Source organism: Carassius carassius, chromosome 9 (assembly GCF_963082965.1).
Source record: "Carassius carassius chromosome 9, fCarCar2.1, whole genome shotgun sequence".
In the NCBI taxonomy this organism is placed as follows: Eukaryota; Metazoa; Chordata; class Actinopteri; order Cypriniformes; family Cyprinidae; genus Carassius; species Carassius carassius.
The window spans coordinates 23,916,478-23,932,914 of NC_081763.1; the positions used below are offsets into that span (position 1 = coordinate 23,916,478).

The 16,437-nt window shown below is 35.2% G+C and overlaps 1 protein-coding gene across 6 annotated transcripts in view; it reads right to left on the reverse strand.

Annotated features, from left to right (window-relative positions):
- LOC132149376 (protein sidekick-1-like) overlaps positions 1 to 15,898 on the reverse strand; it is a 285,056-nt gene extending 269,158 nt beyond the window's left edge. For all 6 annotated transcript variants that reach the window (XM_059558560.1, XM_059558559.1, XM_059558558.1 and 3 more), the window contains exon 1: positions 15,128 to 15,898. In XM_059558560.1, the coding sequence (XP_059414543.1) occupies positions 15,128 to 15,467 (340 nt within the window). In that variant the 5' untranslated portion in view covers positions 15,468 to 15,898. The remainder of the gene's footprint in view (positions 1 to 15,127) is intronic.
- Between the last annotated feature and the right edge of the window lie 539 nt (positions 15,899 to 16,437).

A 16,437-nucleotide genomic window follows, 5' to 3' on the forward strand; every position in this document is an offset into this window, starting at 1 on the left:
ATCTATAGAAAACATTCAGTAACATACAAGTTAATTGTCATACATAAAATACTATGTCATTGTCATATGTATGATTTGCTTAATTGGTTGCATCTTAAATCTAGAAGACAATTCCATTGGTTTCTGTTTATTTTTAAATGTGTTTATTTGGTTTGTCCTTTTTATTTGAGTGAAATTTTGATTCCATATAGATCATCTTACTCACTTAGGCATACACAATATCCTTTTTTTTCTTGTTCCTAGAATTTTCAGTGTAGCCAGACGTAGGTCATTTCAGTATAAAGCCCCTTTTGATTGGAATAATCTTCCTGATTCTTTGAAATCTATTTCTACCTCCCTTTATCACTTTAGGTTATCTTTATTTTCTTATGTTAAAATAACTTTGATTTTTGATATATATATATATATATTTTTTTTTTATTTTTTTTTTTTTTATTGAGATAGATTTGATGATTTTCGATTACTATTCGGCTTTATGTTGATGTATGATGTTTAGACTGTATCCCAACTGATATAGTTCTAAAAATCGTTCTCAATATTAAAGAATAGTGGAGTCCACACCACAACTATAACGATAAAGGCACAGAGAAACGATATCGTTGGAATCATTTTCAGAACGATTTTTTTTTCTGATGAACGATAAAAACATTGCCAACCAATCAGAATCAATCCTGCTGTAATGAGCTCGAGAATTTAAAGCAGCAGACACGCATCCGCTTAGAATACACAGACAATATCATTCACTGGTGTGAACTGTGAAGCTGTAGAACTGTCTGCACTACAAACCAGTGTGTTCATAATTAAGATAATACATTCAAATAATATGGTACGACACACCAGTTTGCACATTAAATTTGACAGATTAAATTTACAAATGACCTTTCCCTCTTTTGTGGGAAAAATAAGGTGGATAAAAAACACCAGTGATTCACAGCTACTTGCTAAGGAACTCACATACACAAAGTAGCCTTGTTGAGAAGTTTGGGTGAGTAAGGACAAAATGCACAAGATAAAGTACTTCCAGTGCCCTGTAGTTAGTGAAATCAGTGCAGAAAAAGCTAAGTGTAAAGCAATATGTAATGTGTAATTGCAACATTCATTAAATTGTAGTAACCTGATACTTAGTAAAGTAGAGTGTTAAAGTTCCTAATATCTCTGATACTCCGTAAATCTACAGAGTATCTAAAAAGATAGTCAAGTACAGTAAAAAATTACATTTATTCAAATAATTTACACATCTGCACAAACCTTAATGATATTCATGAAATAGTAATTCACAGGAAAAATTAATATATTGATGAAGATGTCAACATTATAAAACCACCATTAATTTATAGAGTACATTTTTAAATTGACGTTTTATCGAGTCGAGCTTTAAAATATCTTTCTTTTTTTCCTTTTTCAATGACACACAAGTTAAGGTGAAAAGCCCAACAGTTTCAGTTTCAATAACATGGTGGCATCATGTGCAAATCATAAGCAAATCTGCTTCCACTCATGATGCCATCATTCAAGGCACGGCGCATGTTTGCATTGAAGGAGTCGAGAAATGTAAATTGCCTCATCATTCCACCCAATTATGATGACAGATTGCTTATAGAGTCCTGCGGTCATATGTATTAAAAATAAAGACTACGTGTCAATGATCTAGAAGTGAGAGGAAATGCTGAGTGTGTGAAAAAATTATTCCACACTATACCAAGCCATTTGGCAGGAGATTGAGCCCAGTATTCACATCCTTTCTTTTCAAATAAGAGTTTGAGAGCTTGTGCTAATAGGTGGTTTATGTCATTTCAGTGATTAATGTGGCTTTCTAGTCTAATTCGCTTTCAGATGTCATCATGCCAATCTCTGCACAGTGGTGGTGCGGCTCATTTCAACAGGTGTTTCCTGATTAGGCTTGACTGAACTTTGCTCTTGTGGCCCACTTAGAAACTTCAACTGATAACTGTGTTATTGTGAAACCAAAATCTGGTTCCCATGCTGCTCTTCACATGTGTCTAAACACATTTCAGGTGATCTACTTATCAGCAATACTGCACAAAATGCTTTCTTTCATGAAGGAAAACTGCTCCTCTTCAGCATCAGAAAGAAAACATGGAAGGGTCAAAAAGGATTTGCTTGTGTATTAATGTGTTATTTATATTTAACAATGTTCTGCAGGCGAGTGAGCGATTCAAGATAAAACTGTGGACATCAGAGTGAGAGGGACTTTTTCTGTGTGATCAATAATTGTGTGGGTGAGCGTGCTGTTTGAAGAAACATAGCACACAATTCAGTTCCTTGTTCTCTGTGTTAGATGACATACATCTGTCCAATCAGAATGAAGGATTATGCTATAGATCAAATACTTTGCCAAATCATAAAAATAATCACCAAAATAACTGGAAATAACTAATTACACATGACTAAACTAACACAGACTGCTTCTTGTGTAAGCTTCTTTTATAAAATTGTAGTAAAAGCAACATGATGTTTAAAAGAACACCCATGTTTAAAATAAGATAAATTCTTTAATAATATTAATAAAACTAAACAACACCTTTGCTAAATATTAGTTCATTAGCATAACTGCAGGTTGTTTACTTTAGCAAATTCGCGCCTTAGCACACCAGGACTGTCACAGATGTGTGTTTATTGCATTTCTAATCTAAATTTATTGAACTAACGACTCTGTAAAATCCCTTGTGAAAAAAACTGTGCAAATCTTAAAAGTACATTTTTATAAATACAAATTATTATTTTTATTTGATGGCACATTTAAACATAATATTTTTGAATGTTATAAACTACAAGTTCATCACTAAAAAATTTTTTATTACAAATATATTTCAATACACTGTAAAAAATATTTTCAAAGTCGTAAATGAAACAAAGATTATAAGTAAGATTATGAGTATGTTTTACAGAAAAACACTATTTCAGTCTGTCTACTTCAAAAAAACACATTTAGTTGAATGCGTTTCTTGTAATCCGTTCCTTTGTAATTATTTTGTAGAAATTTACTAGCAATGTCTGAGTGGAAATTATTTTTGTAAAGTCTACACTTTTTTCAGTGCACATGACATACAAATTTAAGCATAAATTATTTATTTTATTATTTTAGCTTACCATTAATGCTTCTGAGTACATTCAGCAGTATGTTAATATATTTCAATAACAGACTGAGACTACAGTACAAAATACATTTTTAAAATCACATGAAAACATGTAAGTCAAAAAAGCACTCTAAAGTTCAACTAGTTGCATTTAATATTAATTTCAACTTTTTTAATTTACCTGCAATCAACATGCAATTAAGTGTCAGGAAAAAATTACATTTAGTTCACACTTATATATATCCTTTTAAAGTAAATTATACCATAATAAGCATAGTTTAAAAGTATGCTAAAGTGTACTTGTTTTTATTTATATATATATGCCAAGTATCACAACAGGTGACTGCACTCTTTAAAATGTGCTCTAATGTCAGCTGAAATAACAAAAAAATCAAAAAGCCCTGCCTAAACCTGTTAGGCATCGACAGTCAGACAGGCTGAGCAACTGTTATCATCTGATAAATTATTCACCACAAACATGTCTGTTGTATCTGATGAACATGAGTTGCACGACAGCCTGAATCCCTTTGAATGCTAAAGACATGACACAACTGACACATTTTATATATGTGTAAATCGCAGTTTTATTATATCAACAGATCAGCTTTACCCAGTGGGCTATTTCAGGTATTCTTTAAAAATATATGAATCTCTGAAATGTATGGTTCTCTTTCAGATATGTTTTGTCAGTTAGAATGATCTGCTTAGCTTATATCGATGTAGCTACAATTAATTTGTTTCATTTCATATTTCATTTTCAGCTCTGTGTGTGCTTTTCAGTTCAATAGAAAGATCAACCTCTCAAATGCAACCTAGTGTTACAATATAGAACACATTCTGTTATGTGTCTATTATGGTTAGCAATATTGTGTACTCATTAACTTTTATACAACAGTTCTATGTTTACTAGTTTCTAGATAGACTGTCAGTCTGTATATTAGTAGTGGGATTTTTCAGTGACTCATTCTGCAAGTTACATTGTTATGCTAATACGTAGGTGTCAACCAGTGAATTTATGAGTAAATTCATAAATCACTCATTCAACCAATTAGTTCAAAAATATTTAACATCTCACTTTCTTTATCAATGAGTCACTAAATCATTTCCTCAAAAATAGAGAATTCTTCAGAATGAATCGTGTTGTAACAGTTATGCTGTTAATTCCAAAAAAGTAATACCATATAACCAAATTAGACCTATTATGAAGTTAATGACAATACAAACACAGATCAGAGCTTGGTATTTTTTGAATATTAAGGGTCAATGCTCTCATTGAGTTTGATTGTGAATAATATTATCCAAAGTAATCAAGCAGTGACTGTCATGTAATCAATAAAGCCAAAAAACTTCATGAAGACATTTAAAATTAATCTGATAACAAATATACCAATTCCACAAATTTGGTATCAAATTAACTTTTTCGTAGCATGTATCCTCACAGATGGAATTTTGAGTCATGAATCTTAGTAGAGTTCAGTATATTAAATCAGTATCACTCAAGCAAGATTGCGTTATGGCCATATATCTGTACAACAAGTGCAACAAATATGTAAAAAGTACAGAAAAACCAAGAGATGTCTCAAAAACCTGAAAACAATCTGTGTTTGTAATTTCATTGACTTCATAATAAGTCTAATTAAGTTATATGGTATTAATATTTGTAAGAGACACTGTGTTGTGACTGTTCTTAATTAAAGAAGTACATTTTATTTCAAACATTTCCAGAATCGTTAAATAATTCTAACCTTACTTTGCGGCAGTCTGTAATCTCTTTTAATTCTCAGTGTTACACTTAGCCTTAGGTCAACAGTTTTACATTCTTGCCGACTTCATCAGTAATATATTTCTTCTATTTTATTCATTCTTCATATGTATAAATTCCCATTCATTTTCTATTCCATTACATCTGAACCCTGGCAATAATAAGTAGCAATCCATTTTACTCTTGATGAGATTTGAAATGCATCTCAATCTTGAACTGATCCCAAATGAACTCATATTTAAAATGATGACCATGAAGAATGAACATTTTGTAGCTCTGCTTAAACTATGCTTCTATGTAAAAAGGCTTCGTGAATTATATGGATTTTCAAAATGACAATTTTCCTAGACAAGTCAGAGTGTTGCCTGAAGAACTAGTTAGCTAATTAGTCTTAAGAAAAACCTCATATAATGAAGCTGGTTTTGGGCCTGAGACAGAGCTATACAGAGTGCAGTTGAAAGGAACAAAACACACAAGGTCTGGAGATGCATTTTTAAAAACACAAGAGTAAAGAGTAAACTCTACTCTAAACCTAACCGATGCCGTTAACAAAAGCAAATGTGAGATAAAAAATGCATTTGCTATTTTAGATTCCTTTTAAAAGGTTTTGAACTCTTTAGTGGAGAGAAAACTTGTGTTTCACTGAACTAAGACTAAGTCAGAAAATCAATACATATGTTATCACATGCACACAATGACCACTCTTTGTCATAAATTCCTGCAACTGCTTCAGAGTTGCTGTAGGCCTCTGGATAGCCTCTCTGACCAGTTTCCTCCTGGCTCTCCAAATACCTTCCACTTCCATACCTCCCCCTCTATTCAAATATTTGATCCCTTAAAACTTATCTTTGATCATCAAAATGACATATTTAAATGTTTTTTTTTCTTGTGAAAATATTCTCATGCCTTAAAATAGCTTGAATGTAACTCAACACCATTGCCCCATTTACTATACACTGATCTATGAATATGCAAATGAGTCCCGCCTCCACTCAGTCACACCAGTCAGCGCCTCCTGATCCACTGAACTGTACGCAAAACAATGGCATACACGGATAATGACTGATAAAACTATGTTTTTACTAGCAGACAACTACAGTGAATACTGTAACATTTGTTAAAGTTTCTTGATGATGTTATGTCCTAAAATGCCTTGAAGACTGAAATACAGCCATTTGTGATTCTTAATTCATGTGCAGACGCCTATGTGGGAGTGGTGGGTCTGACTACTTTTACACTGTTGCCACAGGCTATAATGCAAGGTTCTAAATACATGTTAAACCACAGCTTCATGGTTTTTTGCTCTAATTTATTTTTGGCTTGGTGTTGGTATATTTTGCATTGCTAGTGATAGGAATCGATCCTTTGACGTGATTGGTTTTTGGTTTGTGATGTAGCAAACCGAGGGCTGTTTCAAACTGCAATTTTGGGTCAGCCTTTGGGAAACTATTCAGCAATGGTGTTGATTAATGGATTGGCACATGGTTTGTCTAAAAGCATTGTCTATCACCACATAGACAAATAGACAACATTAAAAAAAAACTTGATTTTCACTACAGGGGGACTTTAATATCAGTCTTCACACAGTAAGTAAAGGAACAAAAGTTGTTGGTGTATTATTGCCAGTAGTGTTCATTTCTCTGGAAACGGCAGTGAAATGGATGTATGTATGTATTCTGTAGGTACAGTACGTTTAGGTGCAGAGTCATATATTTCCAATAAGCCTGGGTTGTCAGATTGACTAGATGGTTACTAGTTGGCCATTGTGGCCTTATGCTTATTATGACAGAACACTTAAATAACAATGGCAATTAAATAAGGTACTGATGTATTTTGTATATTTAAAATGTTACTGATTACAGATTGCTCATGATTGCTTTGACATACCCTGACAGCTCGTACTGATAACATAATGACTCACACATCTTCTTAATTGAGATGAGATGTGTTCTTGTCAAGTTCCAGTAACTGCTCAGTGAGGCTTTTTCAGTATGACAGTGTTTATAATAGAACAGGCTTTTCTTTAAGTAAAAGTTTACATTTAACTACCAAATCAGTAGTTTTTTAAGCCTTTTTTGAACTGTAATTTTACATTTATTAAATTTCATTGTTTGCTTAACCTTTTTTCGTGTAGTAAATCTTTTTTGAGATATGATTTGAAGTGTCAAATCTGCTCATAGAAATTCATTTAATTTGCAAGTAACTGGAAACGCAATCAAAGCAATACAATCAAGGGAATAAAATAGTGGCTAATTTACCCAATGTTACTCTTGGAAAAACAACTCTTCATTTCATTAACCTTTATGAAAACAACAGACTTGATGATTAACCTTTCTTTAAAGCAGCACATGAGAGGAAACTGAAAAAAAGTGGTATTTATGTTAAGCAGAACTGACACAATTTGTCATGTCAGGAGTTGTACACACTCAAAAATTGATAGACTGAATGCACTGTAAGTCGCTTTGGATAAAAGCGTCTGCTAAATGCATAAATTTAATTTAATTTAATTTAAATTAAATTTAGAAGACAGGAGGCAATTCCTCAACTTTGATATGAAATACTATGTGGTATCCTTCACCTGGACGAGCTGGCAGCGCTACACAGCTGTGAAATGAATGTCTGCATTATATGCATTCACAATGATTTGTGTACAAATCAATAATCAAAAGGATGGCAGCAGGACTCAACACCCAGTTGCCCCCAGTAGCTCATATTTCTCATATCTGTCCAACCAATATTTTCATTTCCCCCTCCACAAGACTTTTCATTTATCTTTACAATATATATATATATATATATATATATATATATATATATAGTACAGACCAAAAGTTTGGAAACATTACTATTTTAATGTTTTTGAAAGAAGTTTCTTCTGCTCATCAAGCCTGCATTTATTTGATCAAAAATACAGAAAAAAACAGTAATATTATGAAATATTAATACAACTTAAAATAATAGTTTTCTATTTGAATATACTTAAAAAAAAAAAATGTATTCCTGTGATGCAAAGCTGAATTTTCAGCATCATTACTCCAGCCTTCAGTGTCACATGTAACATCCAGTCTATCACATGATCATTTAGAAATCATTCTAATATTCTGATTTATTATGAGTGTTGAAAACAGTTCTGCTGTCTAATATATTTGATGAATAATAGGTTAAAAAGAACTGCATTTATTCAAAATAAAAAAAAATCTAATAATATATATTCTAATAATATATTTTCTTTACTATCACTTTTTATCAATTTAACACATCCTTGCTGAATAAAAGTATTGATTTTATTTTAAAAAAAGAAAGAAAAAAATTATTGACCCCAAATTACTGACCAGTAGTGTATATTGTTATTACAAAATATTTATATTTTAAAAACTTATCTTTTTTTTTTTTTTTTTTACTTTTTATTCGTCAAAGTATCCTAAAAAAGTATCACATGTTCTGAAAAAATATTAACCAGCAGAACCGTTTCCAACTTTGATAATGAATCATCATATTAGAATGATTTCTAAAGGATCATGTGATAATGATCCTAAAAATTCAGCTATGCATCACAGAAATAAATTATAATTTAAAGTATAATACATTTTAAAACAATTATTTTAAATTGTAATAATATATCACAATATTACATTTTTTTCTGTATTTTTCATCAAATAAATGCAGGCTTGATGAGCAGAAGAAACTTCTTTCAAAAACATAAAAAATAGTAATGTTTCCAAACTTTTGGTCTGTACTGTATATATATGTTTTTCTGTACTATATACTATACATATATTACAAATCATTTCTAATATATTATAAATACCTTAAATGTAATCCCATGACGGCGACGATTCTGAATTACACAAACATTTTTTTTATATATTTACAGAGTCACAACGATGTTCAATAAACAACAACAAAGAACACATTTTTAAGTTTGAAAAAAGTCATTAAAAACACATGTACAGTATATGACACTTTTTCATCTAAAGTGAAGCATATTCTTCATATACAGAAGTACACTGCAGAAAATGAAACATTAGCAGGAGCTGATTGCACAGATGGCGAGGCAATGAAATTTAAAAGTTTACAGCCATAAATGAGTCAGGTGGATGTGTCTGCTGGCACATCTAGCAGATGATATACAGGGCACCAGCACTTTCTTTGGGAACTAAACTACATTTACCTGCACAACAGTGATGCGCGGGTCAATGTATAAACAACCCGCACCCGACCGATGTTTTCAACTAACCCGCCTGCAACTCGGACCGCAAAAAAAGAAAAAGAAAATATTGTACCCGACCCGCTTCCTGACCCGCATTTTTTAAAAGTAGTAAATGCGTCGCCCCTTTATATTAAATTACATAAATAGACTATAGCCTACAACATAATAAGCGTTATGACCGCACACATAAGGCTTGCCACAAAGAACCGGTTAAAGCAATGATTATGAATGTGTTTAAATTAACAAGGACTCATTTAATTGTTTAGTAATAAACTGGTGTTTTCTGTGTCGCTGCTGAGATGAAGTTGACGATGCGGACTCGTCATGAACGCCAGAGAAATGCACATTTCATATGGATTACATAATCAGAGAGTAGCCTATTTATTTTGGCTTGAATATTTTCGTTTAAGAGTAGATATTTCAAGCTTTCTGTAATATATTGCCTATATATCTTTTTAAACCCACCGACTAAAAGATTAAGACACTACCTTTCTACAGCTTTTTTCTTAGCTATTTCAGAATCTTGAAAAAATGCTCGTCACTTCTGCTGCCCAAACTTTGTCAGCCTGTGGGTCTTTTGGTTTATTGAAAAACGATTGCACTGATTAGCATGTTTCTTGATGATGTGCTTTTTTTCTGTGATACTCACATGCACCATGTCGCTTCACGTCGTATTCTCCACCATGTCCCACTGAAAAACTGCTTTTGCATAAAATGCAAAAAGCTCTCTCTGCTTTGCCATCTACAGGTCTTAACCAAGACGGTCCATTCGCTATTAAAAGTGCATCTTCTCTTTTTCGTGGCCACACTGTCTATGGCTGCTTAACCTGACCGTACAGCACGCGCGCTCTCCAATTTGAGATTCTTGAGGAGGCGTTCGTGCACCAGTCAACAGTTTGGTTGACGTAAGACTCAGCCTATCGACTAATTCTTTTACTGATCGCCTCTGAACAATTGTACCTAGTTAACAGTACGCCTATGGACGTATCCGCGTATTTATTAGGCAGGGTCGAATGAAAAAGCAGGACAGCTCAATTTGAATGAGGCGGGACAAAGGGTAAAACTGCTGTAAAACAAAGCGGGACAGGTGGTCACTCTATTCACGCCAGTTATTCTGCCAATAAAGTGTAGGCCTATGTATTTCTTAATTGTGTCTAGTACTATATAAATTACAATGGTATTTCAAACGACCCGACCGACCGCGACCCGAATATCATTAAAAATATTTTTGGATGACTCGTAACCGCGGGTAACCGCGGGTGACCGCAGGCACCCGCTCATTTCGGATCAACCCGCGCATCACTGCTGCACAATGCCCTAGAACAAATATAATTAGCCCAGAGACCTTTCTAGAAGGACGGCAGGGGATTGTGCACCTGCTACTGCTTGACAAACTCGCTCTCTGCCCCGGGTGTTTGATTTTAAGGGCACTGTGGTCCTCTGCTAAACCCAAGAAGCCAGAAAATCAGTTTATGATTTGAAACAAATACAAACACCTGCAAAAAGCCAGATTTGCCCAAGAGCCAAGAGCATTTTTAGCGTATAAATGGCAACTTTGTCTTTCGAACACAAACTGCGATCATTTTCTTAATGTTCCCACTTTTGGCTTCTCTAAAAATAAAAAATAACAGTGGCTTTGAGATCTTAAAGGGTCACTCCACCCATTTGCATTAAGAGGTCCATTGTTAGAAAACCAGTCATACTATTGAATGGTTGTGCAACATTCTCTCATTTTCCCCTGAGACGAGAGAAATCCACTATTTACCTTTTTCACTTCCTCCTACAATGACGCAAAAATCGTCATTTGACGTCATTGTAGGAGGAAGTGTAAAAAGGGTGGATTTCTGTAAAGACTACAAGCACAAGTAGTCTGCCCATAGGGGGTTGTACCTAATGCGCTAACAGACCTATCACAGATCAGTGCCCGTGCGTTTGATTTCACCGGGAGAAACTTGGAGGAAAATACTGATTTTTCAGACGGATGCATTGGGGAGGATTTTGATTTAGACGAAGTTATGTTAGAAACGGATGTTCGTGGCTACCTTTATGAGCCACAGTACAGCGACGAGCAGCTAAAAAAACATGAAAAGCGTCAAACTAACACAGTAAAACATGGTTGATTTACATCGATAATAGCAAACTTATATATAACTTTTAGCTAAGTGTCTAACGTTACATTATTACGTTACATACTAACTTTACTTACTCATTTCTTGACAAGTGTAACGTTAGTTACTGAGGCAGACACATTAAAACAGCAAGCGCGCAAAACATACAAGATATTTAGTTCGTAAACAGAAAAATCATAGGAGATGTGTTTCTTTACAGCAGATGACAATGTCAGTGTGTGTTCTCAGTAGCCACTAGCTGCTAATAGAGTCTAGTCAGAAATAACATTACCTCCAGGCAAATGCGTTTAGTGCTGCTAGAGCTGGTGGTTCCCGACGTTCCTGGCTTTTCGTCGTCATCGTCTGGCAATGAAAATACTGAAGGAATTGCGTTTTTCAAAAGCGCGGGTCTCTTCAATCCTAGGGGGTTAGGCGCATAATCTTCGGGCTTGAAATGTAAACTGCACGCCGTCTGATTTTTTAGTGCTTCAAGTGTTGTGTCCTCACCGAACTTAGGGTTATTGATAACGTTAGCCCGTAGCCACTTTTTGCACAAGTCCGTATCTTTCGGGAATCTGTGAATACTTACTCCGGGTATTTTCCTTGTTCTTGAACAACATCCCGGTACTATGCAAGTGCACACCATTTTGTCACAAAAACAGTAATTGGGTCGCAAAATAACTCTTCACAACAAATTGTGCCAAATAATTTACAATCGGTAGCATAGAGGAGAGTTCAACTATAATCCACATTGATGGGCGGAGAAGTGGGAGTGGCCTGTGGAGCTGAGCATTGCAATGCACTATGGGGATTGTTGTCTACAGTCCACAAGCTCTAAAAAGTTATTTTCTGCCTTTTATAGGCCCAGAAGGACCAAAATAAAAAAAAAATGATACTATTCTACTACATATATGACCCACTTTCAATACAGATTCATGTCTCCACGGGTGGAATGACCCTTTAAGAACCTAATCTTAACACTCAGATTTATACTCCCATGTTGAATGAAGCGAAAAGGTTAACATGTCAAATTCATTCCAAAATGCTAGCTCCGATAATGCTGTTGGTTTCTCAATTCAGATCAATAATATCTAGCCCATTCCCAGAACAGTGCTGGGAGCTCTCCAAACATCAGAAGACCTTGACACAGGACTTGGGAACTGGCGGACACTGCATGCACCTCAATAACTTTGCCGAGCCTTTATAAATTAAATAAATTATATAAAGTTGGACGCATGCAATAAAAGACTGCAACTGTGAGTTACGGTAACTACACAGCTCCACACACACAGAAAAGTGTTGTCTGCTTTCACATTTCTCGACTGATGTGAGGTCAATGCATCCTCTTAAGAGAGCATTCAAGGACTGTTTCCGTATGTTTAAAGTTAATTATTAACCCCAGCGGCGTATATAAAGTAGACTTTGGAGCATAGCTCTGACAGTATTCTTTATACATACAAATGACAGATTGGTCATTTCGTTTATTTTTTTTCCAATGGTGCATTACGAAATGGGATATTTACTCTAAAGATCACTCAGTATAAAAGGAATAGTTCACCCTAAAAATGGAACTTTCCTCGAAATCGTCTCACCCTCAGGCCATCCAAGCAGATTTGTCTGTTTCTTTGTTAAAACAGATTTTGAATGAGAGAAAAAGAGTCGAAACAGCTTATTAAAACATCACAATAATTCACAAGTAACATGACTCCAGTCCATCGATTAATGTCTTGTGAAGCAAAAAGCTGTGTGTTTGTAATAAACGAATGTATCATTAAGACATGTTTAACTTTAAAACTGTTGTTTCGAGCTACAGCATAAGTTCTGAATTCATTCTCCAATGAAAAAGTTGTCTTGTCTGATCAACATACTAAACATTTATAATGATGTGAGAATTCAACAGGGGATGGACTTTTTCACTGGACGAAGCATTATTATGGATTATGGGCATATTTTCGCCAAGAGCGACAGTTTAAAGGTAAACTGCCTTAATGATTCGTGGATTACTTGTGGATTATTGTAATGTTTTTATCAGCTGTTTGGACTCTCATTCTGACGGCACCCATTCACTGCATCTGTTCCATTGAACAAACTCATCTACATCTTGGACGGCCTGAGAGGAGAGTAAATGTTGAGCAAATTGACATTTTTGCGTGAACTATCCCTTTAAGTGGATACACTTTCTCTGGCTTTATCTTTAGTGAGTGTTTATCTTGAAAGACTAAAAAAAAACACTTAAATCAGAAACTCACACTTGAATATTTCAGATAGTTATATGGCAAATGGAATGTAACATGGATATTAATTCTGTTTATTCTTGTAGAGAGATGACACTGTTTTTATTTTTAATCAAAACAAAACACTGTTTGTACCTAAAAGCAGGTTTTAGGCTTATTTCTATTACATATTTCAGTCATTTATTTTTATATTTATAGCTCAATCTAGCTGATTAAAACACCTTTAAATCCCTTAATGAAAATCAGTTGTTGTTGTTTTTGGTTTAGTTTTTCACAAAGAAAATAGCTGCCACTAATTTTACCTTCAAGAATACAAATGGCACAAGTGACAAAAATACACATTGTGGGTGGAAAGAGCTTGAGCAGGATGAGGTTTTAATTCACAGGAATTTTGGTCTTTTTTTAGATCAATTGTTTAGATCATTGATCCTTTTGATTACAGGGAGAAAATGACTCTAATCTGTGGCATATTAAGGAATTAAAAATTTTCTTTTTAATGAGGCATGCTGTTTTGGTTATTTTTCAACAAAAAATAATTTGACAGAAGAATAAAAGAGCCTGTCAATAATAGCCACACATGGCTGATCATTTCTATTACACCCCCCAATGTCTAAAACAACTCATTCCATAAAAATAAACTGCATCAGTTCTGTCAAGATCAGTTCCATCATCACTTAAAAAAAAACACAATAAAGCAAACATCAAGAGTTCTCACAACAGCACTAACCAATCACTTTCTTTTCTCAGCATGCCAACTGTTACTCTTCTCCCCAAGTGGACCACTATGCATATGCAGGCATCATATTTTCCCAGTATGAGAAACATTACAAAGGGAACAACAGCCAAAGGATGCATATGCCATCTGTGACCATGCATGCAGTCCGACCTAATGACCCCTCTATTGTTCAGGTCCAGAGATCTCAGCTCAACTGTCTGTTACATAGGCAGACAGAAATTTCACATTCCATTATCACTGAAATCAAGTTCGGCAGTCTTATGACATCAGTGTCAAACACATCGATCACACACTATTCTCCAATATGAAACCATTATGTTGAGCTATAGAACTTAAGTGATTCTTCAACATTTTTGTCCACTTGGAGCAAAATCTTTTTAAAAATAACATTTTCAGTTAATCTGACACTGATACATACGATTAGTATTTTCAAAACTGCTGATATTAAGTGAAACATTTTGAAGAACAATAAAGTTTTTCCATAAAGCTTTATATTTGGTTATGATGGTGTTAATGCAAATAGACAGGGGAGGGGTTACATCCATAAAAAAAAAAAAAAATGTATCATTCAATAAATCAATAAATAAATTCTCATTACCAACCTGGTTATTTTCTAATTTAAATTTTAAAAGAAATTTAATTTCAGAAACAGCTCATTTCTATTTAATAATATACATTCAAAACGGATTGACTGCTAGCATGTTCAAGGCTTATTCAACTTTCTCTCTAAATAACACATAACATCAAAACTCCAGCCCACACAATACAATACACCAAAATTCCCTTGAAATCTGATCAAGGCCAAGATCAAATATTTATTCCAGGAAAGCAGCCTAACGATACGTTTTGACAGTTGCATTGTCAATAGTGAAAGTGCCTCTAATAAAAGAATCACCATAATATCAGAATACTGAAGTGTTGAATATGAAGCTGCTGTGTCATATTCAAAGACCATCAGGTGCTAATACGTTTTTCTTACCTTGTGTGACCGCTTTCAACACATGGACGTGCATGCAGAAAAACGCCCACCAACTCCAAGTGCACAATGCAAACTTTCTCTTTCCGTTCCCGCTGGCATTCCTCCCGTAGACGCGTGTAAAAATCTTGGAAGAAGTGCTCTTAGGATCACACATGATGGCATTCTCGTCCACACACGGGAGAAGTGCTGCTGAGTAAGCGCGCGCAGTGGCTTTACGGGAAGCGTCGCCTCCTGAGTAAACACGGTCCTCCTCCACTGCCGTGTTGTGTCTCCCAGCTCTGTGTGCTTTAGGCAGACCTGTGAACTGTCTCTCTGTGGGATCAGATCCACTAGCGTCCATTCCGCGATCGCGTGCGCTCCGTTCCGCAAGTTTAACTCTTATGAACGAGAAGGGACAGTTAGAAAACGATGCATTCCGTCCAGTCGAAAGTTCCCGGTGAGCTCGGCGAATAATGTGCTTTTCATTAACAGTTAAATGCAGCCAGCTACAGCGCGTGATGCCCGTGAAAGCGCGCGATCACTGCACACACGTCATTATGGGTTTATGAATATACTGAGTCTGGTAATTAAATGTATGTATTCCACTGATGACACCACACTGATTCACTTTACAGGATCCAGTCAGCCTTTTTTTAGTAGCTAGCTACCCACTTTAAAAGAACACGCATTTAATAACTCCCCAAAGTGCGTGTATAGTCGCAAGATCCGCTCTTACTTTGCAGATCCAGTTGCATGCAGTGCTGCTCCTGCTGTTATTGCAATGTTGCAAACCATAACCAACCAAAACGGTTGCATGCAGCCACGTAAAGCAAGTCAAAGACACCCACAAACTGTATGCGTAGGCTACTAAAATGACCTCTCTTAAATTCACCGACAGTGCCTGATGTAACGACGCAGTGAATAATATTATAAAAGCGAATCTCTAGATAGATATCGCAAGGTATCCCAGGTGCTCCGGCGTACTTTTGAGCAGCTAAAGCAACAAGCGTTTGTTGGTAGTGTACGTGCGATCAGAGCTCAGGCTCACAGCGAACTGAAGCGAGTGAAATGTAGACTAGTGTACAGCCAGGTCCAAGCGCACTTACAGCAACTTCCATTGAGAGCCGCAGCCGCTCTCTCTCTCTCTCTCTCTCTCATTCACTCACTCACTCACCTCCGCCCGCTCAAGATTCATTGGCTGCTGCTGCCCAAGGCAATACTTTATACAGTCCTTCAGAGAGATTCAAGTATTGCAGAATTAAACGGAGTGTTTGATGGGTCTTATCGCCCTTAATATAGCCCTAAAAAATGTTGTGGGTTGGGGTTGTTAC